This window comes from Geotrypetes seraphini, chromosome 3, assembly GCF_902459505.1.
Source record: "Geotrypetes seraphini chromosome 3, aGeoSer1.1, whole genome shotgun sequence".
Taxonomy (NCBI): Eukaryota; Metazoa; Chordata; class Amphibia; order Gymnophiona; family Dermophiidae; genus Geotrypetes; species Geotrypetes seraphini.
Window position 1 is genome coordinate 179,256,566 of NC_047086.1, and position 26,506 is coordinate 179,283,071.

The 26,506-nt window shown below is 44.2% G+C and overlaps 2 protein-coding genes across 12 annotated transcripts in view; one reads left to right on the top strand and one right to left on the bottom strand.

The window, feature by feature from the left end:
* ACAT2 (acetyl-CoA acetyltransferase 2) overlaps positions 1–2,287 on the bottom strand; it is a 71,119-nt gene extending 68,832 nt beyond the window's left edge. For both annotated transcript variants that reach the window (XR_004538914.1, XM_033939261.1), the window contains exon 1: positions 2,139–2,287. Coding sequence is in view for 1 of the 2 variants with exons in the window: in XM_033939261.1 (XP_033795152.1) it covers positions 2,139–2,211 (73 nt within the window). In the remaining variant the exon portion in view is untranslated. The remainder of the gene's footprint in view (positions 1–2,138) is intronic.
* A 15,508-nt stretch (positions 2,288–17,795) lies between these two features.
* Positions 17,796–26,506, top strand: part of SCAF8 (SR-related CTD associated factor 8) — a 784,204-nt gene continuing 775,493 nt past the window's right edge. For 9 of the 10 annotated variants that reach the window (XR_004538795.1, XR_004538796.1, XM_033937891.1 and 6 more), the window contains exon 1: positions 21,007–21,090. Coding sequence is in view for 8 of the 10 variants with exons in the window: in XM_033937891.1 (XP_033793782.1) it covers positions 21,022–21,090 (69 nt within the window). In the remaining 2 variants the exon portion in view is untranslated. Of the gene's footprint in view, positions 18,266–21,006; positions 21,091–26,506 lie in introns of those variants that run through there. The other variant, XM_033937892.1, reaches the window with a different exon arrangement.

Genomic DNA, 26,506 nt, shown 5'->3' on the forward strand with positions numbered 1-26,506 from the left:
TTGAATATCGTAGAGGTGGTTGACTATTTTGAATCGGTTTCTGATATCGGGGTTAGGGGATCTGATTTTTTGGGCCACATGAGTCTGCTGCGGTCCAATTTTTGGCCAATTCCAAAAGAGCGACTGGTGCTCAAACAAGTTGGCATACAAATGATTTGAGCAGAAGTTTATTGTAATCCCTGTCCGATCCCACCAATGAAATCACTGTAATCACTGTGAGTGCGACTCACACATGCACAGAGCTGGCGAGAGGAAGACCCAAAAAGCAGCCTCCTGCCACTCAACTGTTCAGGACAGGAAACCTTTTTTGTCTTTTTAATGGACACAGATGTTGTGTGTGTTACCCACACACAATAACTGTCCCCATTTAAAAAAATAATAATAATAATAAATAAATAAATAAGTTGTGTCGGTTCCCCCTCCCAACCACAGCCATTGCACACACACACACTCTGACTATGATGGCCACTCCCGCTACAGCGACATACTGAGACAGGAGATATGCCCACTCCCTCCTGCCTCATCAACCTCATTGTGCATCCGGGCCACCTGGAGCCCCTGACACTACCCTCCCTGGCACTCCCCCATGCTAAATGAATATCCCCATCCCACCACCTCATCAACAAAACCCCAAAAGACAGTCCTGGTGGTCTTTTGGGTTGGGGGAGGTCAGCTCATAACCACTCCCCCTTATCTCATTGTAGAAGCTGGCAAGAGGGATGCCCACTCCTTCTTGTCAGCAGACCTGCCTCTTCTAAATGGTGGGCCTTCCTTTTCCTTGCACTAGGAAGGGACTTAAGGTCCTGATTGGCCTGTATATCTTAAGCTCCTCCTATGGGAGGAGCCTTAGGCCACCTTCCCGGTGCATCCTGTCTCATGTACTTATCTATCTTCCTATCTGTTCTTATGTGAACTCAAGGAGTGACAGCTCATTCTAAATGTGAGATCAGGGCTAGCCCAAGCATTCAATAAGACCAGGTGGTCACGGGGCAAAGCTAATAGATTCTGGTAAATAACTATTTGAGTGTATGTGATATATAAGCTTGATATCTTAAGGCTGTGAGACGCAGGTAAGTTCAGTTTTATACTGTAAAACATAATTTGCAACACTCCTCACAAGAACAAATTACACACATTTTCTGTTGACAGCCCCAGAAGCAGAAGGAGTGTCAAACAAACCCGTACAACAGCTGCCAATCAAAGAGCAGCTCTCTAGTATAGCTCTACATCTTATAGCATATCAGAGCGAAGAAAACCAAAACAAAAGAATACTGGCCAATCGGAACCGCTCAAGCACTATGGTTCTACATCTCACAGCCAATCACTTGCAAGACGGCAAAGGCGGACGTCATTTTTCCGCTCCAGTTTGTCACCCGTTTAGTCTTACTGTATCGCCGGGTTGACCAACAATTGGAGCGATTATTTATTCTACCAGTTAGAAACTGTCCAGAGAGTGGTCATGAGTCGACCACACTTTATAACGGATGCTTGTCCTAATTTTATTAAAAAAAAAATAATAATAATCTTCCCGAAAATAATTCAAAATTCTAAACAGATATAGTTTGTAACTTGTTGGCCATCCTCATTGTAAAACAAAAAAAAAAATGCCCTGGCTCAATTTCAACCTCACCTGGCTGTTTAAAAAAACAAACAAAAAAAACTGCCACATTCTCCTCCTTAACAGGACCCAATTGATAAAATCCCCAGAAATGTAGCCACCTCTTTGGGATAGCTTTATCTAATGTCAGTCTCTTTACGTATGCAATAAGAAATGCATTTGCAACTGTTCTGTATGCACTATGTTCAAACTTCCAAAAGAAAATGAACCCGGTACTTGCAAAGGGTATGTTAAATCTTAAGCCTTTTACGTATCCACCATTCACTCAGTGAATGCCTTAAGGCCCTAAAATCACATTAATAAAGCTGTCTTTTGTTCTTTCTAAAATAAAAATTCATGGCGTTTGGTGGTTCTTTCTTAGTTTTCCGCACCAATCCCTGACTTTTTGCCGAGAGATATAATCCATTTGCCCGGGGAGAAGATCGTGCACATTCTGTGGACCGAGTGCAAAAAAAAAAAAAAAAAAGTACTGTATCAGCTCGTGGGTTAGCGCGAAGGGGGAGTTGCAGGCGCTGCTTACCTATAGGGGTCCTGGCAGCTGCCACGATCACTACCGCCTCCGACCCTGTGCTCATATCTGCCCGCTGCTGCATCTCTTCTCCAGGCTGGGACAGTGCAAGGAACGTAGAATTCGCGATCTTTGATGGGGCGGGACGAAGAAGGAGGAGGTGCTGAATCTGCCCCCTTCCGATATCCTATTGAAGCTGTTAAAGGACTCCAGCAGGATGGCACCACCAGCCTGCCCTCTTCTGGGAAACCTCCTCATTTGCATTTTGAACTCAATGTTTCTCTAACATGTACAGTAGAGAATGACACGGTAACAAAATTCATCACTGTTCCCGTCCCCGCGGATAACCGCGGGGAACCATCTTCATGTCATTCTTTAAGGAGAGAGGGAAGAATCAAAGTATAATTGGGCACAACCACTGACCCACAAGCTTTTCTTTGAAGAATGCTGGTGTAGAAGGACTGAGGTTGAAATAGACACTAGAAAATGACAGGGACGGTGATTAATTTTGTCACCGTGTCATTCTCTAATGTACAGTACTACAGTATCTTCATCTTCACCACTATGTTTCTCTCTCCTTTGCTTGCACAGGCTTGTTTTATAACTCAGTTGTCATTACTCATTACTGTTCATGTCTATTATAAACAACTGGATAAGAGATTATAAATTGAAGTTAAACCCAGATAAAACTAACTAAGTTTTTCTTTGCATCCCCTTCTAAACAGGTGGTAGATAGTTAACCTTGGGCGGGGTTACTTACCCTATCAAATCTGAAATTAAAATCCTGGGAGTACATTTAGATAGAAATCTAACTATGAAAGCATTTACCTCTGCATTGGTGAAAAAATGTTTCTTTATCTTGTGGAAGCTGCGGACCATCAAATCATATTTTGAACCTATGGCATTTAGATTACTTGTTCAGTCGTTGATTCTCAGTACTTTGGATTACTGCAATTCAGTTCATATTGTCGGACACTGTACATGTATACTTAGATTACGAAGAACGCAGAATACCGCAGTGCGTTTGAGTTTTTACCTCAAAAAGTCAGATCATATCATGTTTTATTACAGGGAGCTTCACTGGCTCCCATTTGAGGCCCATGTGAAGTTCAAACTGGGAATACTCTGTTAATGTGTACAAATATATTTATTGAGCTCATCAGAAGAAACCAAACAAATATACAAGATAAGATGCATATAAGCTCAACTTTCATTATTACAAAACCCACCCCCACAATACCTGACCCCCCAACAACCCCCCCCCCCCCAAGGTCCTCCTTCTAATGACAACAACAACAGAAGCTAAGACAAAACAATTCGATTCAGGCCTACCAACTGGGCATGGTGATACAGAAAAACATGAATTCAACAATTAAGCAAACGGCTGCAAGCCAAAGGAGTCATAGTAGTCCAAAAGGGTTCCCAGGTGCGTTGAAAGATGCGCCCTGGTAGAGAGGAAAAGTCCGTCACATCCCTTCATTCCCACATCAGGAGAGTAATCAACCGGCATCGCCAGATGGAATAATCCGGCGCCTCACCATCGAGCCATTTCAGCAAGATACATTTCAGGGCAATAAGGATAGTCCAATTAAGGAAAGCAGCAATCCCCCTTGGATGAGGGTATTAATGGGGGACAGCTCCAAATAAGAACAAAGGGAAGCGTTGAATTTTAATATTCCAAATGCGCTCTACAAAAAGAAAAATGGCATTCCAAAAATCTTGAATGTGAGAACAAGTCCAGAACATATGTCCCAAACCTGCTTCAGGGGCCTGGCAGCGAAGACAGGCAGCTGTCTCACGGAACCCAGAAATGTGAGCCCTCTTAGGAGAAATGTATAAACGAAAAATCAACTTATAATGTTGCTCCCAAAAGGTGGTATATTTGCGAAGGGCGGGCAACCTACAGACAGCTTTTAAAATTATATCATCAGGTAATGCTACAGCCAGATCAGGAGCCCAAGCACCCCTCAATTTTAAATGATCAAATAAAGGGGACTCATCCTTCAAATGGCGATGATGGAATTTAAGGGGAACAGGAAGTTGGGAACCAATGGTAAAAGCTGTGGACAGCATTTCGTGGCAAGAAGCCATCAATGAACCACAAGGCAGAGAATGAATGTAATGTTGAATTTGCATATAAGCAAAATAATCAGTAGGTGGGAGATCAAATTCTTCCTGCAGCTGTGTAAAAGATTTAATTTTACCATCATCATCGACCAACTGAAACACATAATGAATGCCCCTTGTTTCCCACCGAACAAAACTCGGCCCATCCACCTCGGGGAGAAAGGAGCTATTAAAGCGGATAGGTAGAAAAGGAGTTACAGAAGCAGAAATAGAGTGGAATTTGCAGACCCAGCTCCAAACCTTTCGCAAGGGACGGTGTAGCACCCTAGTAGAAAGAGGATCAGGCAAAGAAGAAGGAATAGAGTGAAGATATGCACTAAAGTGAGTAGTTCAAAAACAGAAAAGTTCCAAAGAGGTGTTGGTGAAGACAGAAATACTCCTAAAAAAATCATTGATATGGCGCATGCCACATCCAATATTCAAATAGCGAAGGTTCAACAAACCCAAACCACCCCTATACCATGGAGCTGCCGCCCATTGGTAAGACAAGCGAGGTCTCTTTCCAGCCCAAAGAAATCTCTGAACTAAGCGTTTCAGTTGGCATTCATCCCAAGAAGTCAAATAAAGAGGAAGGACCTGAAAGACATATAACCAACATGCTCATTGTCCCGAAACCTGACTGGATTTGGAAACCCCTGGTCTAGATCTATCAATTGAACATGATTTGAGCTGAAGATTCTACTAATGGTTTATGGTTTATTAAAAATATACTATACTGCCTTTAGAGTTACCACAGCAAGGTGATTTACAGGCTAAAGCAGAAGGAAGAAAGGAACGCCATAATCAAATAGGAAAAAAAAAACTATGACATAGACTAACACCAAGACAACGTTAAAAGGGAGTGGCCTTAGGGATCTGGCCAATTGGAATCTTAGGCCACTCCCAGTGCATCCCAGAATACACTGGGAAGGAGGCCTAAGACTTCAGTTGGCCCAGGCACCTAAGGCCCCTCCCCGGTGCATCCCAGGATGAACCAGGAAGGGAAAGGACCATCATTCTGAACAGGCAGCTGGAGGGAGCAGGCATCCCTCCAGCTGGCCTTGCTGAAAAAGGTACAGGGGGGGTCCAGGTTTGGGGAGTGGGCATCCTTCCTCCTGGGGATGTTGGGCAGGTTCAGCCACTGCTTAGACGTCTGCTTAGACTAGCATCCTATACAGATTCAGGCCCTTGGTATATCCATTTACAATGGTGAGAGATCATAGCTGGAGGGCCTAAACTTAAGAGACAACACTCGATAGATTTAATGACTGACTCTTCCAATACATCTGATTCAAAGCTCATGACTTGATCCCAGAATAACTGGACTTTGGGACAGCACCACCAGATCTGTATAAACGAACCCTGTTCTCTACAGGCCCTCCAGTAAAGATCATAGCCTATACTAAAAAATTGCCTTTAACTGAACTGGCGTGTAGTACCATTAATACAACATTTTGTATCCATTTTCTGCCATATTACTAGCAATAGAGACCCTCACTAAAGAATGAAGACCCATCTCACATATCTTGGTCTCATATTGTTTACCCAAAATCTGTTCAATGCCAGTTTATACTTAGGAGGTACAGTAATAGAAGACATAAGTTTAAGTTTAAGTTTATTATTTTTCTTGATTAATCGCTTTATCTAATTCAAAGCGATGTACATAGTAAAAAATAATTAAAAGAAAACATACAATACAAACTTTAAATACTTACAATGAATAATATAAATTACATTACATTGGGTAAGAGGGGTTTATGAAATACATTTGTCGAATAAAAGAGATACATTGGAGAAACACAAAAGGGGAAACATTAGAACGAATGGTACAAAATATTGGAATTATTGGTTTGAATATAATTAAATTAAGTATTAAAAGCATCATTAAACAAAAATGTTTTTAATTGGATTTTAAATTTTACCAAGTCTTGTTCATTACGTAAAAAAATTGGAAGAGCATTCCAGGTTTGTGGGGCTGTTACAGAAAATATAAATTGTCGTCTGGTGTTTATAAATTTTAATGAAGGAACCGTCAGTAAATTTTGATCAATAGATCTTAATGTTCTAATTGGTTGGTACATCAATGGGAGTGGAGGATTCTACTTCTCTTGCTTTGGGTTCGGTGGCACCACTGTGGTTACAGGTTTTTGTTTGTTTTGTTTCCTTCTTTTCGTTTCTTTCCCCACAGTGGGGGGTTTGTGTTTTACTGTTTCTATATCTTTTCCTTCTCCTACTTGAGGGCTGGGGTCTTTAAGGACCCAGGACCTTGGCTGGGTGTCATTGTAGTTTTTCTTGACTGTATTGCCTGGGGGGAGAGGGGGAGGTCGGGGGAGTTTAATTTTACTGGGGAGGGGGTTGCATTATTGCTACTATAAGGAAAAATTTGATGATAGCTTTTTCTTCTTTGCTTTGTCCATGTTGATGCTGGAATGATTTCTTGCAGACAATGGTTCAGGCTTTATGACATCAGAGAGGCCTAACCTTCAGGTGTGAATAAGGAAACACCCCTACAGAACAATACTGTATCTGACTGAGCAACATGTGGAGTGGAGCTGGAGGGAAGGGAGATGTTCCAGACCCACACCTGGGCACTGAAGGAAGGGGATAGATGTGTTGGACTCATGGGAAGGGGGCTAGAGGAAAGGGAGAAAGGTGCAGGACCTGTAGGGAGGAAGAGAGAAAGGGAAAGAGAAAAGCTGAATCAAGAGAGATGAAGGGTGAGTGAAATATTGAACATAGCAGAGAAAGGGAGGAAAGAGAGAATGTAAGAGATACATTGGTGTAAGGGAGTAAGAGAGGGGGAGAAGGTGGACACAGGAAGATATACAGAAGGAGGGGAGATGGTGGGCATGGATGGGAACATAGGAACAATGACAAAAAGGGGAATGCTGCATCTACATGGGGATGATATATGGACACAGAGGGGTAATGCTAGCATGGGAGGGTATATGGACAGAGAGAAGATGGTTAGACATGGGGTAGAATAAGAACGCAGAAGGAAGATACTAGACAGGTGGGGAGCATAGGCATATAGAGGAGTGATATTGTACACAGGAGGAGAGGATCACAGAATAGTGAGATGATGAAAGCAGGGAGATAGGCACAGGGTAAATACCAGAAATGGAAGTATAGGACACAGAGAAGGGAGATACTTGATGAACATGGGGGAAAAAACATATACACAGATGGAAGATGAATGGTGAGCATGGAGAAAGAAGACATGTCAAATGGTCATGAGAACCTGGCAAGTGAGTTAAGAGTAGACAGACGGAAACAGAAACCAGAGCCTGAGACCAATGTGATGTGAAGAATAAAATGACCAGACAACAAAATGTAGGGGGAAAAAAAATTCTATTTTGTGATTAGAATATATCAGATTTGAAATATGTATCCTGCTAGAGCTGGTGTTAGACATAACTGGGGACTGCAAAGCACAGGCTGTGCTTCTTTAGCTTCCAGCTGGCTTAGGGCTCTCTCTGAACAGGGGTAATTGCCCTAGTTGCACTCCCCTAACACTATTCCTGCCATGTGTGACTGAAGTATTCTGTTAGCTTGATTTTTCTATGTAGCATTCTGTAGTAATTTGACCTCAGTTTTCTCTATAGTGGAGAGGATATTTGTGAGGGGGAGGAGAGAGGAGACAGGAGTTTTGTTGATCCTTGCTCTGTATTATTTGGGATGTATACAATGACAATTGTACAGAATATTGTTTCTTTTTATCTATATATATAAAATCGGAAATATGTATGTGTGTATGTGTGTGTGTGTGTATGTGCCGCGATCACGCAAAAACGGCTTGACCGATTTGAACGAAACTTGGTATGCAGATCCCTCACTACCTGGGATGATATGTTCTGGGGGTCTCGCGGCCCACCTGCACATGTGGACGGAGCTACAAACATAAATTCAGATTTAACCCATTCATGTCAATGGAAAAAATGTAAAAAGCTGCCATTCTCACAGTAATTCAAAAACGGCTTGACTGATTTGAACGAAACTTGGTATGCAGATCCCTCAGTACCTGGGGTGATATGTTCTGGGGGGTCTCGCGGCCCACTTGCACACGTGGGCGGAGCTACAAACATAAATTCAGATTTTACCCATTCATGTCAATGGAAAAAATGTAAAAAGCTGCCATTCTCACAGTTATTAAAAAACGGCTTGACCGGTTTGAACGAAACTTGGTATGCAGATCCCTCACTACCTGGGGTGATATGTTCTGGGGGTCTCGCGGCCCACCTGCACACGTGGGCGGAGCTACAAACATAAATCCAGATTTCACCCATTCATGTCAATGGAAAAAATGTAAAAAGCTGCCATTCTCACAGTTATTAAAAAACGGCTTGACCGATTTGAACGAAACTTGGTATGCAGATCCCTCACTACCTGGGGTGATATGTTCTGGGGGTCTTGCGGCCCACCTGCACACGTGGGCAGAGCTACAAACAGAAAATCAGATTTCACCCATTCATGTCAATGGGAAAAATGTAAAAAGCTGCCATTCTCACAGTTATTAAAAAACGGCTTGACCGATTTGAACGAAACTTGGTATGCAGATCCCTCACTACCTGGGGTGATATGTTCTGGGGGTCTCGCGGCCCACAACTCTATGTTGCTTGCTCAAGGGTGGGTTCACCCAAGAATTTATATGTTCTTGCTCCAGGAGGTGAAACTAAAAATGTTGTTTATAATCACGTTTTGCGTTAGTTGTATTGTATTCATTTTGTCAAATATTTCACATTATAATTTGAATACTGTACTTTTTATTAAGCTGTAAAAAAATAATTTCATTCACCACTATAAAGTATCTTTATTTGAATCCATTTACAGTGTTATTGCTATAATTAAATACCCGTGCAACGCCGGGGCATCAGCTAGTACTTTAATAAAATGAGTTCAGTATAAAACTATTTGAGGCTTTTGTAGATTCGGCACCAATCCCAATGGCAGGATAGAGTTTAAAGCAAGTTTAAAGGTAGTAGCTGTCACTGGTAAGATCAGGCAAAGCCTCCTCTCCTATAAGCACCCTCCGGTAGCTACACAAAATACAACAGCAGCAGCACTTTTTCAGCAAGAGGAGACGGACCCGATGATGTCACCATTCGTCTCCTCTAATACCTGCCAGATTCGGCACCAGTCCCAATGGCAGGGGAGAATTTAGGTTCAAATAATTTTTATTGATGCAAGCAACAACAAATACAACAGCATAGCACCCCACAGGTGCTCAATACCAACAAAAATGCATCATATACAATAATAGAACAAGCATAGACGGATTTAGAATAACAGCAACCAAACTCCCCCCCTCCCTAATCTACTTAGGGCAAGCGAGACCAGCGGGGGTGGAAAGACACTCTTAGGCCCTGGACTCTGATGAGCCTCAAAGATGCCACACCACCTCTTCGCCCCACCGAACCCCACAGATCATAACCGTGACGAAGTGCCAGAACCTTTCAATACCCCCACCTCCCCTTCCCAATCCCCCATCTCCCTCCCCCCCCATGGTACTCTCCACCCTGCCCCACCAGTATTCACCATTGCTCTCCCAGCCCTACAAATTGAGAGCCCAGATTAGGACACCCATCTTAAAACCGCACTGCGACCTTTTGGATGCAAGGATTGCAGATATGGCTCCCAGATATGCAAGAACAATATCTTTCACTTCCTAGCCCCTCCAGCATCTTGCGCCTCCCCAACTGATGCAACTGGTTCCGCCAATGCCAAAACGCCAGAGGGTCAGGGACTGTCCAGCACTGAAGAATACATTTTCTGGCCAGTAAGCTCATCTTCCTACACAGAGCCCTATGCCCCCTAGCCAAATGGCTATAAGCCTCTGGCAAATCCAAGACAAAGTGGGCCGGAGTACTGCGCAAGGCTCTCCCAATTAACCCTGACATGTAAGAGATTATACGCCTCCAGAAGCACTGAATAATGGGGCAGGACCAAAAGGCATGTCCCAAAGTGTGTCCCTCCATCCCACATTTATGACACAGTGGTGTAGGGAGACCACTGTAATACAACTGTATACGAGTGTAATAAGCGCGCAAAGTCACCCTATAATACGTTTCTCACAACCAAGCACACGAGGTCACCCCAGGCATCACCCTCAAGGTACGGGCTACATCTCAATGTCCCAAACTAGCATAAATGCTAGACACCGAGAGTGACACCCCCTCCTCATGAGCAAACAACTCCCGCAGCCTGGCCCCCAAATGCATGCGCAATTGTGCTCTGTCGGCAGGGGAGAGTTTAAACCAAATTTAAAGGTAGTAGCTGTCGCTGGTACGATCATGCAAAGACTCCTCTCCTGTAAGCACCCTCCGGAAGCTCCACCTGTAGATCCCTTCTTATATTGTCCACATCCACTGGGAAGTCCACTCTGTTGCAAATCTTTTCCTTCTAACCCTTCAACAATGTCGCTCACAAATATGTTGAATAGGATTGGCCTCGGAACAGATCCCTGAGGCACTCCACTACTTACATTTCTATCCTCTGAGAAAACTCTATTAGCTACCACCCTCTGCTGTCTGATCATCAACCAGTTCTCAATCCAGATCACCATTTTATGTCCTAACATTAGACCAGTGTAAAGGCCAAATGGCCCTTCCAGTCTGTCTGTCTGCAGCATCCACTATCTTCTCTTCTACTTAAGAGATCCAACATACCTGTTCCATGCTTTCTTTAATTCACAGTCTTTATCTCCACTACCTCTACTGGGAGACTATTCCACATATCTACTACCCTTTCTGTAAAAAAAAGAAAAGAAAAGTATTTTCTTATATTACTCCTTATATTAACATCATTCTATGCCCTCTCATTTTGGAGTTTCCTTTCAAATTAAAGAGACTCACCTAATGTGCATTTATGCCATATGGGCATATAAACATCTCTATCTTCCTTCTCTTGTCTTTCTTGCAAAATATACATATTGAGATCTTTAAGTCTGTCCCCTTATATCTTATGACGAAGACCACCGACCATATTAGTAGCCTTCATCTGGACCGACTTTATCCTGTTTTTTTTATCTTTTTGAAGGTGCAGTCCCCAGAATTGTACACAATATTCTAAATGAAGCCTCACCAGAGTCATATACAGGGGTATCAATATCTCCTTTTTCTACTGTCCATATATGCACCCTAACATCCTTCTAGTTTTGCCATCACCTTTTCAACCTGTTTGGCAACCTTAAGATCATTACATACTATCACACCCAAGTCCTGCTCCTCTTTCAGACACAAAAGTTCTTTACCCCTAAACTATACCGTTCCCTTGGGTTTTTGGAGGCCAATTTCATTTCTAAGCATTAAATCTTAGCTGCCAAATTTCAGACCATTCTTTAAGCTTTGCTAGGCCCTTCTTCATGTTATTCACACCATCAAGGGTGTCTACTCTATTAAAGATTTTGGTATCATCTGCAAAGAGGCAAATCTTACCTGGCAGCACTTCAGCAATATCACTTACAAAAATGTTAAAAAGAACAGGTTCAAGAACTGAACACATTGAGGTACAGCACTGGTAACACCTCTTTCCTCTATTGGACACTACTCTCTGTCGCCTTCTACTCAATCAGTTCCTGACCTAGTTCGTCACTTTGGGGCCCATCCCAAGGGCACTCAGTTTATTTATGAGATGTCTGTATGGAACACTCTCAAAAGGTTTTGCTAAAATCTAAATACATCACATCTAACACACTCCCTCTATCCAATTATCTGGTTGCCCAGTCAAAGAAACTTAACAGATTTGTCTGACAAGGCTTGCCTTTAATGAATCCATGTTGCCTTGGGTTCTGTAATCTACTGGATTCCAGAAATGTCACTATTCTTTGTTTTAAAAGCATTTCCATTAATTTACTTACCACAAAAGTCAGGCTTACTAACCTGTAGTTTTCTATTTCTTCCTTACTTCTACTTTTGTGGAGAGGGACCATATCTACTCTTTTCTAGTCCTCCGATACTACTCCTGATTCTAGAGAAGCATTGAAAAAGTCAGCCAGTGGAGCCACCAGAACTTCCCTAAGTTCCTTCAGTATTTGTGACCTTTGTTGGTCACTGTTGGAAACAAAATTCTGGGCTTGATGGACCTTCAGTCTGTCCCACTATGACAACTCTTATGCTCTTGTGACTGTGTCAAAAGCCTTATTGAAATCCAAGTAGATTGTATCCAGTGCATGTCCACTATCCAGTTCTTTGGCTACCCAGTCAAAGAAATAGATTTGTTTGGCACAATTTTCCTTTGATGAAGCAATGCAGCCTCAGATCATGTAACCCATTAGATTTCAGAAAACATATTATTCTTTCCTTGAACAGTGCCAGGAAATGTATTTCTATTTTTATTTCTACAGTGTTGAAGTACTTGCTGACCCTTGCTGTGACTGGTGGGGTCCCCAAGCACTGCGAGCAGAGGACCTCCTCTAGAGATGGCCAGAACTCCCCTTCACCAAGCACAGCAGTCGCTGGCAACATCTATGAGCCACTGAGGTGCCAGCATCTATGACTCAGGGATGCTACTGCTGCCTGCCAAGCTTGGCAAAAGGGACCCCCGGCCAACTGCAAAAGAAGTCCTCAGCTTGGGGGTTCTCATCAGCTGAGTATTTATATTTTATATTTACATTAGAGGCTCTGGTAGAAATTAGTTTACAAAGCATGTATTCTTCCCAATTAATATTTCCAAATTAATAAAGTGTCTTTGCCTTTAATTCAGTAGCATAATTAAATTAAATAACTATTTCTGAAGTTTCTAGGGATGGGCGGGGATGGAGGGGATTCCTCACGGGGATGGAGGGGATTCCTCGTGGGGATGGAGGAATTCCTCACAGGGACAGGTGGGATTTTGGCAGGGATGGGTGGGATTTCTGTCCCCGTGCAACTCTTTACTACCAACTGAATACCTCCTCCTCTGGTCCAGCAACCAGAAATTTCCAAGCTTTGCAGCTAGTGGCTGTATCCTCCAGCTGATACTGCTTTCATGCATGCATGAAAGACAAACGTGTGAAGAGGCAGCAGCAACAATTCTGAAATACTGTTGCATGCTGCAGAACTTGGAAAGTTCTGGTCACTGGACCTGAGGAGGGGGAGGAGGTTATCATCTGGAGAGGCTTGGGGATCCCCATCAGCTATAGCAGTGTTTCTCAACCTTTTCAAGCCAAGTACCCCCTAAGTCTAACACAGTATTTTTCAACTTGCGGTACACATACCCCCCGATCTGTGGAGGATCGGCTGAGGGCTTGGTATCATAATTGTTTATTTTGTGTTGATGCAGAGCAGCTCCCCAACGACTGTGGACACCAGGTTCTACCTAATTGCTTTTTGGCTGACTGATAGGATCTCTGACCTGAGGAACCCCCCATAGCACTGATGGGAACATCTAGAGGGATGAAATCCAGAACACCTCAGTCCTTAAGAGGAGCGTGGCCTACTTTCTGGCAAGGACTTGGGTTTATAGTACTGCACACTACCCTTAAGGTGTCCATACCTTTACTATATGCTGTAATTGCCCTTTAAAAGGTAGCTTACTGAGAGTCGCCTTGGAGGATGTCACTGTACCACTGTAAGATCCACAACATCCTACGTGCAGAGATAGAGTACTCCAAGAGCTGTTCAACCACTCTGAAGAGATCATATAAGGCATCTGACACAAAATCCATGCCTGAAATTAAAAAAGGAAGATCCTGGAGCACAAGTGTGTCAGGATCGTGGCAAAGTTTTGAGTGGCAAGCAAAGGAAGCGGCCGTAGCTGCTTTCAGCCTGGAGGCTGCAGAGTCAAAGAGCTGTTTGAGGACATAATCAATCCTACGATCCTGTGCATTTTATGTTGAAACAATTTTATTGAGGATGACAACAGAACAATAAAAAAACCAAAGAAACGTATGCTGATAACAGTATGAAACATATACAAGGAAAAGCCATCAAAGTCTGATCATCCAATTTCAAAATATAAGTTGTAACCCACTCCCACCCTTCCCAACCCCCTTGACGTGAACTTCACCGTACATCCCATGCTGAACATGACAGACCCTGTAACAAAGCCCATCCCCAACAGTCCTGTGCATTTTTCAGCACAACCCCTCCTTCACTAGGGAGAGAAGTAGACTTGGTAATCTGTACCACCAAGGAATCCAATTTCAGGGACACAAAATGCTAGTTAAATGCATCTGCCATCAGGTAGAGCTTAGACATAGCTTTAGCAACTCTCACAGGACCTTCTACCACCTCCCAGTGATCCATGAGCATTTCTGCAATGTCAGGATGATCAGGAAAGGATGAAGACGGCGGCTTTGTGCTACTCATGAGAGTGTTTCACCACTGCTGAGTGCCCAACCTCTAATTTCAACTCCTCGAGGGATTTGGAAATTAACTCAATTAAGGCAGAGGGCTTGAAGAGTCCCCACACTGTGGGGTCCTCACCCAGATCTAGATTGTGGAGATCCACAAGTGCAGCTACATCCCCCACAGTGGTGGTGCCTACTTGCGTAAGCAAAGACATGGTTAAGTCATCTGTATCATCATTGTCAAATCAGGGACTCTGTACTGAAGACCCTGTCCTGGGAAAGGGGGACACCCGACGCAAGGAAGTATGCAAAAAAGGTGTATTTGGGACCTTTTTCTTGGCTAGATAAGCCTGGAAGAGCATGTTAATAAATTCCAGGAGAAACCCTCATCTAGAGTATCAGCCACCTCCTGGGAACTCTTTTTGGCACTCTTAGCAGATCTGTTCGTCTTTGATGATGAGTCGCGGCTGCATTTTAGTGGGGCCATGAGTATGCCTTCCCCGGGGGCCAATTTTTATTTCTTGAACTGGCCACAGATGAACAGAGTGGAAAGACCCTCCAAAGGGGTTGAGTGAACCAGGGCCAACAAAACCTTGCCCCCCTCATGCGCCGCATGGCACGTGGAACAAGTCTGCTTGCAGGACAGCCATCCACCACAAACAGGGCATAAATCTGAAATATCCTGCCCTGAGGAGTCCATCTGGGAAGTTTTCTTGCAAAAATTAAGCTTAAAGAGGCAAAAAATAACTTTAAATTAAAATTGGGGAAATCAAAATGGCCACCACAGGTGCAATTTTCAAAAGAAAATAGCCCAGGAAAAGCACAAGAATTCCCAAAATGTGGCAATTTTAGTATTTTAAGGGGGGGACTTAGGGTTAATTCCCATACTGCCCAAAAAATACTTTTGGAGACCCCCAAAATCGCTGTGACAGGTCATCAGCTCTGTACTTACTATGCCATGATGTGCTGGGAGCTGCAGTAAAGGAAGCTGAAACACCTTACAGGAAGATCCTCTGCCTCAACAAGCCTTGTAACTTGGACTGCTGGTCTTCTGATTGCCCCTCTGGCCTGACACCACAACCAGAGACTTCTGCTACCCCTATGACATGTCGCACACACAATCTGGTGGAGGAATGCAGTCGACCCTGATCTCGGTTACACCTCCATGGAGCCACGCAACCTGTGCTCAAACTAGTGGACGAACCTGGGGTGAATCAGCTCTTAAGTGAATGGTCCCCGAGATCTGATCTGCAAGTGCAAGCTGTCCAAGAGGTGTACTACCAAGCATCCAACCCCCTGGAAGCAGAACATTCAAAGTCTGCTATCTCTCACAGCCAGAGGTATTACCGTAGGGAACCTCTGCAGCACGAAGAAATGAAGTCATGTGAAAAACTGAATCTATATATATAAAATCGGAGGTATGTATGTGTGTATGTATGTATGTGTGTGTGTGTGTGTGTATGTGCCGCGATCACGCAAAAACGGCTTGACCGATTTGAACGAAACTTGGTATGCAGATCCCTCACTACCTGGGATGATATGTTCTGGGGGTCTCGTGGCCCACCTGCACACGTGGGCGGAGCTACAAACATAAATTCAGATTTCACCCATTCATGTCAATGGAAAAAATGTAAAAAGCTGCCATTCTCAGTTATTAAAAAACGGCTTGACCGATTTGAACGAAACTTGGTATGCAGATCCCTCACTACCTGGCGTGATATGTTCTGGGGGTCTCGCGGCCCACCTGCACATGTGGGCGGAGCTACAAACAGTAAATCAGATTTCACCCATTCATGTCAATGGAAAAAATGTAAAAAGCTGCCATTCTCACTGTAATTCAAAAACGGCTTGACCGATTTGAATGACACTTGGTATGCAGATCCCTCACTACCTGGGGTGATATGTTCTGGGGGTCTCGCGGCCCACCTGCACACGTGGGCGGAGCTACAAACAGAAAATCAGATTTCACCCATTCATGTCAATGGAAAAAATGTAAAAAGCTGCATTTCTTCCTGTAATTCAAAAATGGCTTGACCGATTTGAACGAAACTTGGTATGCAGATCCCTCAGTATCTGGGGTGATATGTTCTGGGGGGGTCTCACGGCCCACCTGCACACGTGGGCGGAGCTACAAACAGAAAATCAGATTTCACCCATTCATGTCAATGGAAAAAATGTAAAAAGCTGCCATTCTCACAGTAATTCAAAAACGGCTTGACCGATTTGAACAAAACTTGGTATGCAGATCCCTCACTACCTGGGGTGATATGTTCTGGGGGTCTCGCGGCCCACAACTCTATGTTGCTTGCTCAAGGGTGGGTTCACCCAAGAATTTATATGTTCTTGCTCCAGGAGGTGAAACTAAAAATGTTGTTTATAATCACGTTTTGCGTTAGTTGTATTGTATTCATTTTGTCAAATATTTCACATTATAATTTGAATATTGTACTTTTTATTAAGCTGTAAAAAAATAATTTCATTCACCACTATAAAGTATCTTTATTTGAATCCATTTACAGTGTTATTGCTATAATTAAATACCCGTGCAACGCCGGGGCATCAGCTAGTAGAATAAAAAATTAAACACAAACAGAAAAGACTGGCTCTTACTGTCTCACATGCAGGAAAGCAACTGTAGACCAGAGGGCAGTCCTGATGTAAGAGGAGAGGGTCAGAAAAATTATATAAATGAGTCTTCCTACAAGCAGTCTCGCGACATGGGATGCAAAACCCACTTTTCCAGTAATATAGTGATATTGTACAAGAATGGTTTCACCCAGAACAGGCAACTCTTATGTTGCTATAAGGTCCATCAAGCCCAGAATTACAACTTAACTTCTCCCCTCCCCTCAACAAAATTTAGTTTCAGCTGTAAAAATTAAAATATTTTGGTACGCTGTTAAAAAAAAAATATATATATATATTTTGGTACTTTACAAAGACGATATAAAGCTAAACCAGAAAATGTTGAAATGGTTTAATTAATTAACAAACATTAGCTTGACAGCCCTTCTAGCCAAAGGAATCTTGAGGCAGTTCACAATATTAAAAACACTCCTTCAATAGCTGAGTTGGTGCAATAGTATCTGTGTCCCTCTAACTTTCAGGACTCCCTAAGACGTCATACTTTTACATATTACAGTTTTTTTCTGTGTGAATGTATATCTAAATGGACTACTTGAGATTGCCAAATCTTTCTGCCCGTCTTAGTAGTGTATACGAGATTTTTATTTTTTTTTTAGTTTGTATGGTATCGGAATCTACTGTTTTGCTTTGACTATTGCTCTTTGTTGCCGTTCCGGAGAAGATGCTCCCCTAAGCGACTGTCTAGTCTTGCCTACTGGTGAGGCCGGCACAAAAGAAAAAGGAAAGAAAGATATGTATTGGAGAGTGGTAACAGTTGGACAAGCCGCCTCTGACCGAGCTGCGGAGGCAGACCCAGTCGCCTCAGCCTTCCAGTTCCGTCGGCGGCCACTGGGGGAGTCTCTGCCGCCATCGGTGGCGCTGCAGGTCCCCGGCCGCCAGAGGTCGCTGGCTCGCGGCTCCTCTCTGCCCCTTCGTCCGCCATGTTGCCGTGTGTGTGAGAGAGAGCGCGAGCGAGCGTCCGTGAGCACCGGCTGCCGCAGCAGCGCGCTTAGAGCCGGCGGCCGAGTGACCGCCCAGTAGCCGTCACGCCCGCTCCGGACCGCGGCTGCCTCCCTCTCGCAGCAGTGCAGGGATCGAGCCGGCAGCCGCCATGGAGGCAGTGAAAGTCTTCAACAGCGAGGTGCGTAGCGCAGGCTTCCCGCTTTCTCCTCCCCCCCCCATCCCACTCCTGCGCGTAGCGATAACAGTGGTCCTGCCTCGCCGAGGTCCGGTGCTGAAAGTGAGAGAGGTGCCCCCCCTCCTCCTCCTCGAAAGGGCAAGGGGATCAAACTCTTCCCGCCGCCGGGCGGGGTTTCAGGCCTGCAGGGCCGCCGCTGTGTATCTTTGTGGCTTCGGGCAGTGTGAGAGGGAAGGTTGGCGGGTAAACATTGGGCCTTGCTCCGGGGGGTGTACGAGTCGCCCTCCTGTCCATCGCTCCACTTAGAGCAGAGCTTGGGGAGAGGGGGGGGGCACGAGGGAATCTCAATCCCTCCTTCCCCTCCTATTTCAGGACTGAGCCGGGGTGGGCGCCTCACGGGATGATGCGGAAAGAAGCTGTCGCTTGGCTATTTATTTATTTATTTTTGTGGGTTGTTAATAAAGCCGAGTTTTGCAGCATCTTTCATTCATCCCCCTCCCGCGCCAGACAAAAAAAAAGTCAGCCCTGTGCAGTCCGAGGGCGAGTTTAAAATTTCTTCTTGATAAATGAAAAGAGTTGGTTGTTAATAACTAATTGTGCTGCTGTTTTCTTCCTCCTGCCCGTAGGCCTGGGCACACATGGTTCTCAGGAATTTAGCCTCTTTCTTTAACCGTTTTTATGTTATAGCAGGAAGGACGGGGAACAGAGTCCAGAAAAGAAACTTGACAGCTGCACTGTGGAGGAGCCGAATGGAGGTGCACTGGCGCTTTTATCACAGTGCTCCTTGCTTTCCGTATTAAAGAGCAATAAACTGATGCTGCTGATCTCAGTCCTGCACCTCCCCCTTCATATTTGTTCTCTACTGAATGGATGATAGAGTTGATACTAAATCCAAACCATGCCTAGAGGCAATGCAGTTGGACCACTTTGATGTTGGTGAAAGCTCTTCCAAGTGAAATATCTGACTAGGACAGCTTTAAGAACTGTGTGACCTCACTCTGATGGGATCACAAAAAAAAACCAAACATTTGTAGATGCAAACAGGCTGGCCATACACCCATAAAAATCTGCCACACTGTAAGTAGGTCTATATGGCACTGCAAAAGGCACGATAGGAAGGAGTATTGTAACTAACAACATAGTAAATGACAGCAGTTAAAAGACCTGAACGATCCATCCAGTCTGCTCATTAAAAATACATGATTAACATATCTTTTTTGATATTTCTGGGCCATAGACTAAAGTCCACCTGGTATTGTTCTAAGTTCTAAATGCTGAGTTGCCATCTAAGCTCATTCCAGCCTATCCATCCATCCTGTTTGCAGGATATCTACTGTAAAGTCTGGCCAGTAACTTCCTCATGTTCCAAGTTAGTGGAGTTCCCATTGATGCTCTCCCCAGCCCATCCTACACTGAATCATATATGGGACACGAACCATACAAGTCTGTCCAATGTCGGCCTTAATTCTTTAATTTATACCATTTGTTTTTTAATTAGAGATTCTTTATGTTTATCCCACGCTTTTTTGAATTCCATCACTGTTTTCCTCTCCACCACCTCAGGAGGGCATTCCAGGCATCCACCATCCTCTCTGTGAAAAAAATAATTTCCTAACATTACTCCTAAGTCTTCCTCCCTGCAGACCCAAGTTATGTTCTCTAGTTTTACCATTTCCCTTTTTTTGAAAAGATTTGGTTCTATATTAATACCTTTCAAGAATTTAAATGCCTGTATCATATCTCCCCTGTCCATCCTCTTCTCTAGAGTATATATGTTTAGGTCTTCCAGTCTCTTCTCATACTTTTGGTTCAAACCCGTTACCATTTTTTGTTGCCTTCCTCTGGACCACTTCAACTCTTTTTATATCCTTCACCAGTAGTATTGACTTTTTTGATAGGGCTCAAGGGTTGCATCCTTGTCTATGGCTGCTAGAATGGGGTTATGGGCACTAGTCTAGGAATTCTGTCAGATCTACAGTGAAGGGGCTGAGCTCCTTTGCAAAGAAAATAATGTTTTAAAACTTTCAGGCAAGCATTTCTTGTTATCTGATAAAGGATGGGGGGATTGACATTTGAAATCCTTTTTTAGTTTATATACAGTAACTAGTAGCAAGATAGCCATAGCAGTGTGTTGCATGTTTTGTCATGCCTTTGTCTAGGGTCCCATGTGTGATGTTTAACTGTTTGCCAGACTTACAGTGAAACAAAGCAAGATAGCTGCTGTTGTGATAGCTACACTCTTAGAGGACATAAGTTGTACAGGCTTCTGGAGTTCTCTAGCCTGAAATTTTGTGGTATGGAACACTGCTAGTGCCACATTTGGAACTGAGGAGATCCCTTGGCTACATGGGGCTGATATTAAAATTCAGTTGAGAACTGTAACTTACGGTATTTTAAAAGTTTAAAGAAAATGCTGTGTAAAGGTATAATATTCACTTATTAGTGAATACCTGCAGAATATTTGTAATGTCCTAAACATTGGTGCATTTGTTCCCTTTCTCCTGCTGCCGCCTCCAGAGTACATGAAGCAATCCAACTATCTTTTGGATCAACTGATTCACATCCATGCAGGCTGGACAAAGGGAAGGAGAAAGGGATTTTATATTTAGTTCATGCTTTTTTTAATAGTAGCTGAAGGCAAGTAACATTAAAGTACAGTAGATATTTTTCTGTTTCTGAAGGGCTTACAGTCTGTTTGTATCTGAGGCAGTGGATGGTTAAGTGTCTTGCCCAAGATCACAAGAAACCCCAGTGGAAAGATGATAGCAGAGGATGAGCTCTGGGGCTGCTGCAAATGTTTGGCGGATGTTTCCAGGAGTAGCCTCAAGGTATAGGGGTTGACCTTGACAGGATGTGCATGCACACTACTGCTTCCAGATAGACATCCCTTTGTAAGCCTGTTTTATATACCATATTCTCTCTAATAATCATCAGGTCTTCTGAAGTATAGGTTGAGCGATTGATGGAAATATTATTTCTTTCCTCCAGCTTGCCTCCCTGTGATGACCGTTTCTCTTCTCCACCCTGACCCACCCCTGTGATTCTGTCTTTCATTTTGCCTTCAGTAACTGGCCTTGCACTTCACCCTCTACCCTCTATTTTTCTCACCTTGACAATTGGATTTCTCATCTTGAGGTTATGGTGCTGGATTGGTATGAGACCTTGAGTATCTGTGCATGTCAAAGTCTAAATTCACAGATCCTCAAGATCCTGCATCATCATAGCACATAACCTTGAGATCAGGTCAGAACACCTGGGAGGGACATTAGGCATCTGAGCCAATCAGGGCCTTAAGCCCCTCACCATGCATCATATGATGCACTGAGGAATGAAGGCCCACCATTTAGGATTGACGGAGCTTGAAGGAGGAGGTGCTTCTCTCCATCCAATGCTAAAAGGTAGGGGGAGGTTTAGGGGAGCATCCAGTGGCAGGAGGGAGTGGACATCCCTCCTGTCTTTTTTTTTGGGGGGGAGGGTATGGGATGTTTGGGGGGGGCACCTGGCATGGGAGTGGACCTTCCTGTATCGCGAAGGAGGGGGAGTCGCATTGGCAGGAGGGAGTGGGCATCCCTCTAATTTTCTTTCACGGTGGGAGGGATTCGGCATGGCAGGAGGAAGTGAGCACTGTACCTTTGTTGGAGAGGACCGTCATTGGTGGGGGGAGGGTGTGTGTGCGTGTGCTTTTTTTCTAATGGAACAGATATTGTGCATGTGTACAACATATGTGCCCATTAAAAAAAAGGTTGGGCTTTTTTTGATCACTAAAACTATCACCTTTTATTTTAGTCCATCGGGGAGCCATGTTAGAGCATCAATCGCTCTACTAGTTTACATAGCATTTTAAGAACATAAGAATTGCTGCTGCCTGATCAAACTAGAGGTCCATTGTGCCCAGCAGTCCGCTCCCACGGCGGCCCTTAGATTAAAGACCAGTGTCCTAACTGAATCTAGCCTTACCTGCGTACGTTCTGATTCAGCAGGAACTTGTCTAACTTTGTCTTGAATCCCTGGAGGGTGTTTTCCCCTATAACAGACTCCGGAAGAGCATTCCAGTTTTCCACCACTCTCTGGGTGAAGAAGAACTTCCTTACGTTTGTATGGAATCTTATCTCCTTTTAACTTTAGAGAGTGCCCTCTCGTTCTCCCTACCTTGGAGAGGGTGAACAACCTGTCTTTATCTACTAAGTCTATTCTCTTCAGTATCTTGAACGTTTCAATCATGTCCCCTCTCAGTCTCCTCTTTTCAAGGGAGGAGAATCCCAGTTTCTCTAATCTCTCACTGTCGACAACTCCAGCCCTATAACCATTTTAGTTGCTTTCTCTGGACCCTTTCGAGTAGTATCATATCCTTCTTCAAGTACGGCAACCAGTGCTGGATGCAGTATTCCAGGTGGGGCCATACCATGACCCGGTACAGCAGCATGATAACCTTCTCTGATCTATTCGTGATCCCCTTCTTAATCATTCCGAGCATTCTGTTTGCCATTTTCGCCGCCGCCACGCATTGCACGGATGGCTTAATCGAATTGTCAACCAGTACTCCCAAGTCTCTTTCCTGGGGGGGTCTCCGAGTACTGCACCGGACATCCTGTATTAGTGTATAAGATTTTTGTTACTGACATGCATCACCTTACACTTATCCATGTTGAACCTCATTTGCCATGTCGCGGCCCATTTCTTGAGCGTGTTTATATCACATTGCAGGTCTTCGCAATCTTCTGTGTCTTCACTACTCTGAATTACTTCGTATCGTCTGCAAATTTTATCACTTTGCTTGTCGTACCAATTTCCAGGTCATTTATAAATATGTTGAAGAGCACGGGTCCAAGCACCGAACCCTGCGGCACTCCACTCATGATGCTTTTCCAATCTGAGTATTGTCCATTTACCCCCACTCTCTGTTTCCTATTCGCCAACCAGTTTTTATTATTTCACCCTTGATTCCATGACTCGCAATTTTTCAAAGTAGTCGTTCATGCGGGACCTTGTTGAACGCCTTCTGAAAATCCAGATATACAATGTTGACTGGGTCACCCTTGTCTATCTGCTTGTTTACTCCCTCGAAGAAGTGCAGCAAGTTTGTCAAGCAAGATCTTCCTTTGTTGAAGCCATGCTGGCTGGTCCTCATCAGTTCATGTCCATCAAGGTTATTGAATAAATAAAGTTATTTGCATGGTCAGATCAGGGAATGAGCGGTCGTGCAGAAAACCAGGTGGTGAGCCATTTTATGCATTGGGTCTGCAAATGCGATTGTTGCTGAAGCTGCTAAAACAGATTTAGCAACGATTGCTGGCTTTAGTGCATTTGGGCCTAAGTCCAGTGAGGCCCCATGTCACATGGGTTCCATTACCAACTGCTGGAACCCAGGATCTCCCTACTTCTAAAAGACCCTGCTTTAGGGATACCCCAATCAACATGTGACCTGTTAAAAATCACCTATTAGTAATACTTTCCCCTTTAAAGGTATATTTTAAATCTCTATATACTTCTGTCTGTGAAGGAGGCTTGTATATCACACCAATGTAAATACATTTTTCATTCCCTTTTTCCTGATTGACCTATAATGCCTTTTCCTTACCCTGCAAATCTTGCAATTGTGTGACTTTAATATGATCTTTAACATATAATGCCACTCCCCCTCCTTTTCTTTCTACCCTGTCTTTCCTGAATAGATTATAGCCCGGTATAACTATAAACTAGTTATGGTTCTCTGTGAACCATATCTCTGTGATAGCCACTAAATCCAACTCAGCCTCTTCCATCACAGCCTCTAGATTCACAACCTTGTTTCCCATTCTTCGAGCATTGGTATATACAGCTTTCCAGACATTGCCCCCTTTTCCCTTTTGTGTAGAGGAATTTAATGATTCACTTACGCGAGGACTTATACTGATCTTGGATTTTTTTTTGTGAGTGTGTAAATGTTCTAGGTATGTGTGAGCTTTACTTACTTGTCATCAGCAGCAGATTAATCCAGACGAGTGTGTTAAGTCCACTTGCCAGCAGATCGAGATAGCACAAAATTGAGCTTGGCCATATGTACGATGGTCTGCTCACGGGTACTTTAGTAGTCTAAGTTTCCAAGTTTATTAGTTTCTTGAGATACCATCTATCAAATATATCTAAATATATCTCTCCTGCTTTTGGTTTCCTCTCCTGTGCATGGTCTGGAAGCAGTTGCTCTGTCCAGCCTAGCTTGGCTCCTATTGCGGCTTTGTTGTCTTGGTTGAGCATGGGGATTTGACTGCCTGAGTGCCTTTTCAAAGCATAGTTGGCAGTGCCAGTTTCCTACCCATTCCCTGGAGCCCCCATATATACATTACTCCTGCATTCCTTCCTCACAAAAAAAACCAACCACCCAACAACATTGTGGTAAACCCAGAGGGAGTGCTGGGAATGGGGGACAATTTGTGAGTAAGCAGTGTCTTCTGATCATCACTGTGAGTATATTGAGGTAGACTCCACACCGCTTTCATGTATGTTTCAGGATTTAATTAGAGATTTGTGCTTCCAGGAGAATCTTCAGCCTCCCTCCTTCTCCCACCCACCCCCGTCCTCCCTACGATATGTCTTGTGGATGTTTCGCGACTGCTGCTGGTGTTTGGTGGACAACTTGTTGCTGGAACTTCCTCAGCGGGTCCGCGATATTAGCAGTAGAGAATGACACGGGGCAAATTTTTCCCCGTCCCTGCGGGAACTAATTTTCCCATCCCGTCTCTGTGAGTTCTTTTCCTGTCCCTGCCCCATTCCTACAACCTTTGTCCTCATCTGCACAAGTCTCAAACACTTTAAAATCATAACTGTTCAAGGCTTGTGCGGTTAAGGCAGAGCTTACAGGAATAGGACAGGGGCAGTGACAAAACTCACAGGGATGGGGAAATTGAGTTCCTGTGGGAATGGGGACAAATTTGTCCCCGTGTCATTCTAATTATCAGTGTCTGTGGAGGTCTCTGCCTGTTTCTGGGTTTCCTCAACAGGTTGGGGATCTGGGCAGCATCGGCAGAGGCCTTCCTGGGCCGGACTGGGAAACGCCTTTGTTGGCTTCTCTTCCCTTGTTTCATGGTGATTTTTTTCTTGTGTGCAGCGTTGGTGCTACAGGGAGGTCTGGTTCCTGCTTCCCCTGTTCTTGTCCTAGCCAGACGGCTAGCCACAATAGCGCAGGTGTTCAGTCTTCCCTGTTCCGGCCGAAGTGGGGAAACTCCTGTCTAGATCAGTGACCTGCTCAGGCCTGTTGCATCCTTTCCATCACAACTCTGGCTGCCACACACAAGTTTGGGGTCGACTCTTCTTTCTTTGGCTTTACGGGGCCTAGGCATTCCTATATTTGACTCCAAAGCAAAACAAGCAAACAAACCCAACCACAAAAGCCCCCCCCCAAAAAAAATTGTGGGCTGCGTTGTCGCTTCCCCTGCTTTCCATACAGCCGTGGGTCCTGTTGGGGAGGGAAGCAGAGGGCTCTGCATTTGTTGGTTCCTCTCTTTTGCCTCTGAGTGTGTCTTTCTTATTTATTCTATCGCCCTGCCCACAGGTTTTATTTTTGTTGCTGCCGGCAGTCATACTTGGTTAATGCAGCTGGTAGGGGATATTGCGCTTTACTGCACAGGGTAGCAGGTTGTATTGCTGCAGTTGGCTTTACAGAGGGTGGGTTTGGGATTCAATGCCTTCTGCTCCTGGGCTCGGCCCTGGCGTTGCATCAGTATCAAGGCCTTTAGGCTCTCGTGGTGGTGAGCAGCCTTAGGGTTTGGGGATTTTCTGCTATGCTTTCTTGAATGTCTCAGCTGTGCAAGGCAAGTTTGAAGGGCCTGCTGGGTTCCTTTTGGTTTGTAAGTCAAGATAGGGCCCTTCACTCCTTTGTTCTTGCTCAGTAGAGCAGCTCTTAGTTTCTTAGCCTCTCTCCTGACTAAGGTAAATTGCCTAGCCTTTGGATTCCAGTTGGATCCAGAACTCAGGGAGTTTGGGTACTTGTTTATAGATTTTGTCATCTGGGTTCCAGCGTGGCTCCCAAGTCCCGATCATAGACGGCTTCCTGTTTTGTCCCGGCCCGGATATCCTGGGACTCCTTTCTATTGTAGTGCAGTGTTCTCCCCAGAAATTTTTTCCAGCCGGGTAGCATAAAAAAGTAGCCGGGTGGGGTGGGATAGGGAAATTTGGTGGTGGGGAAAATCAACCCCCTCTTTTACTAAAGTGCGCTAGCATTTTTAGCGCGCGCAAACCCCTGCGCTACGTGGGAAAACTAATGCCAGC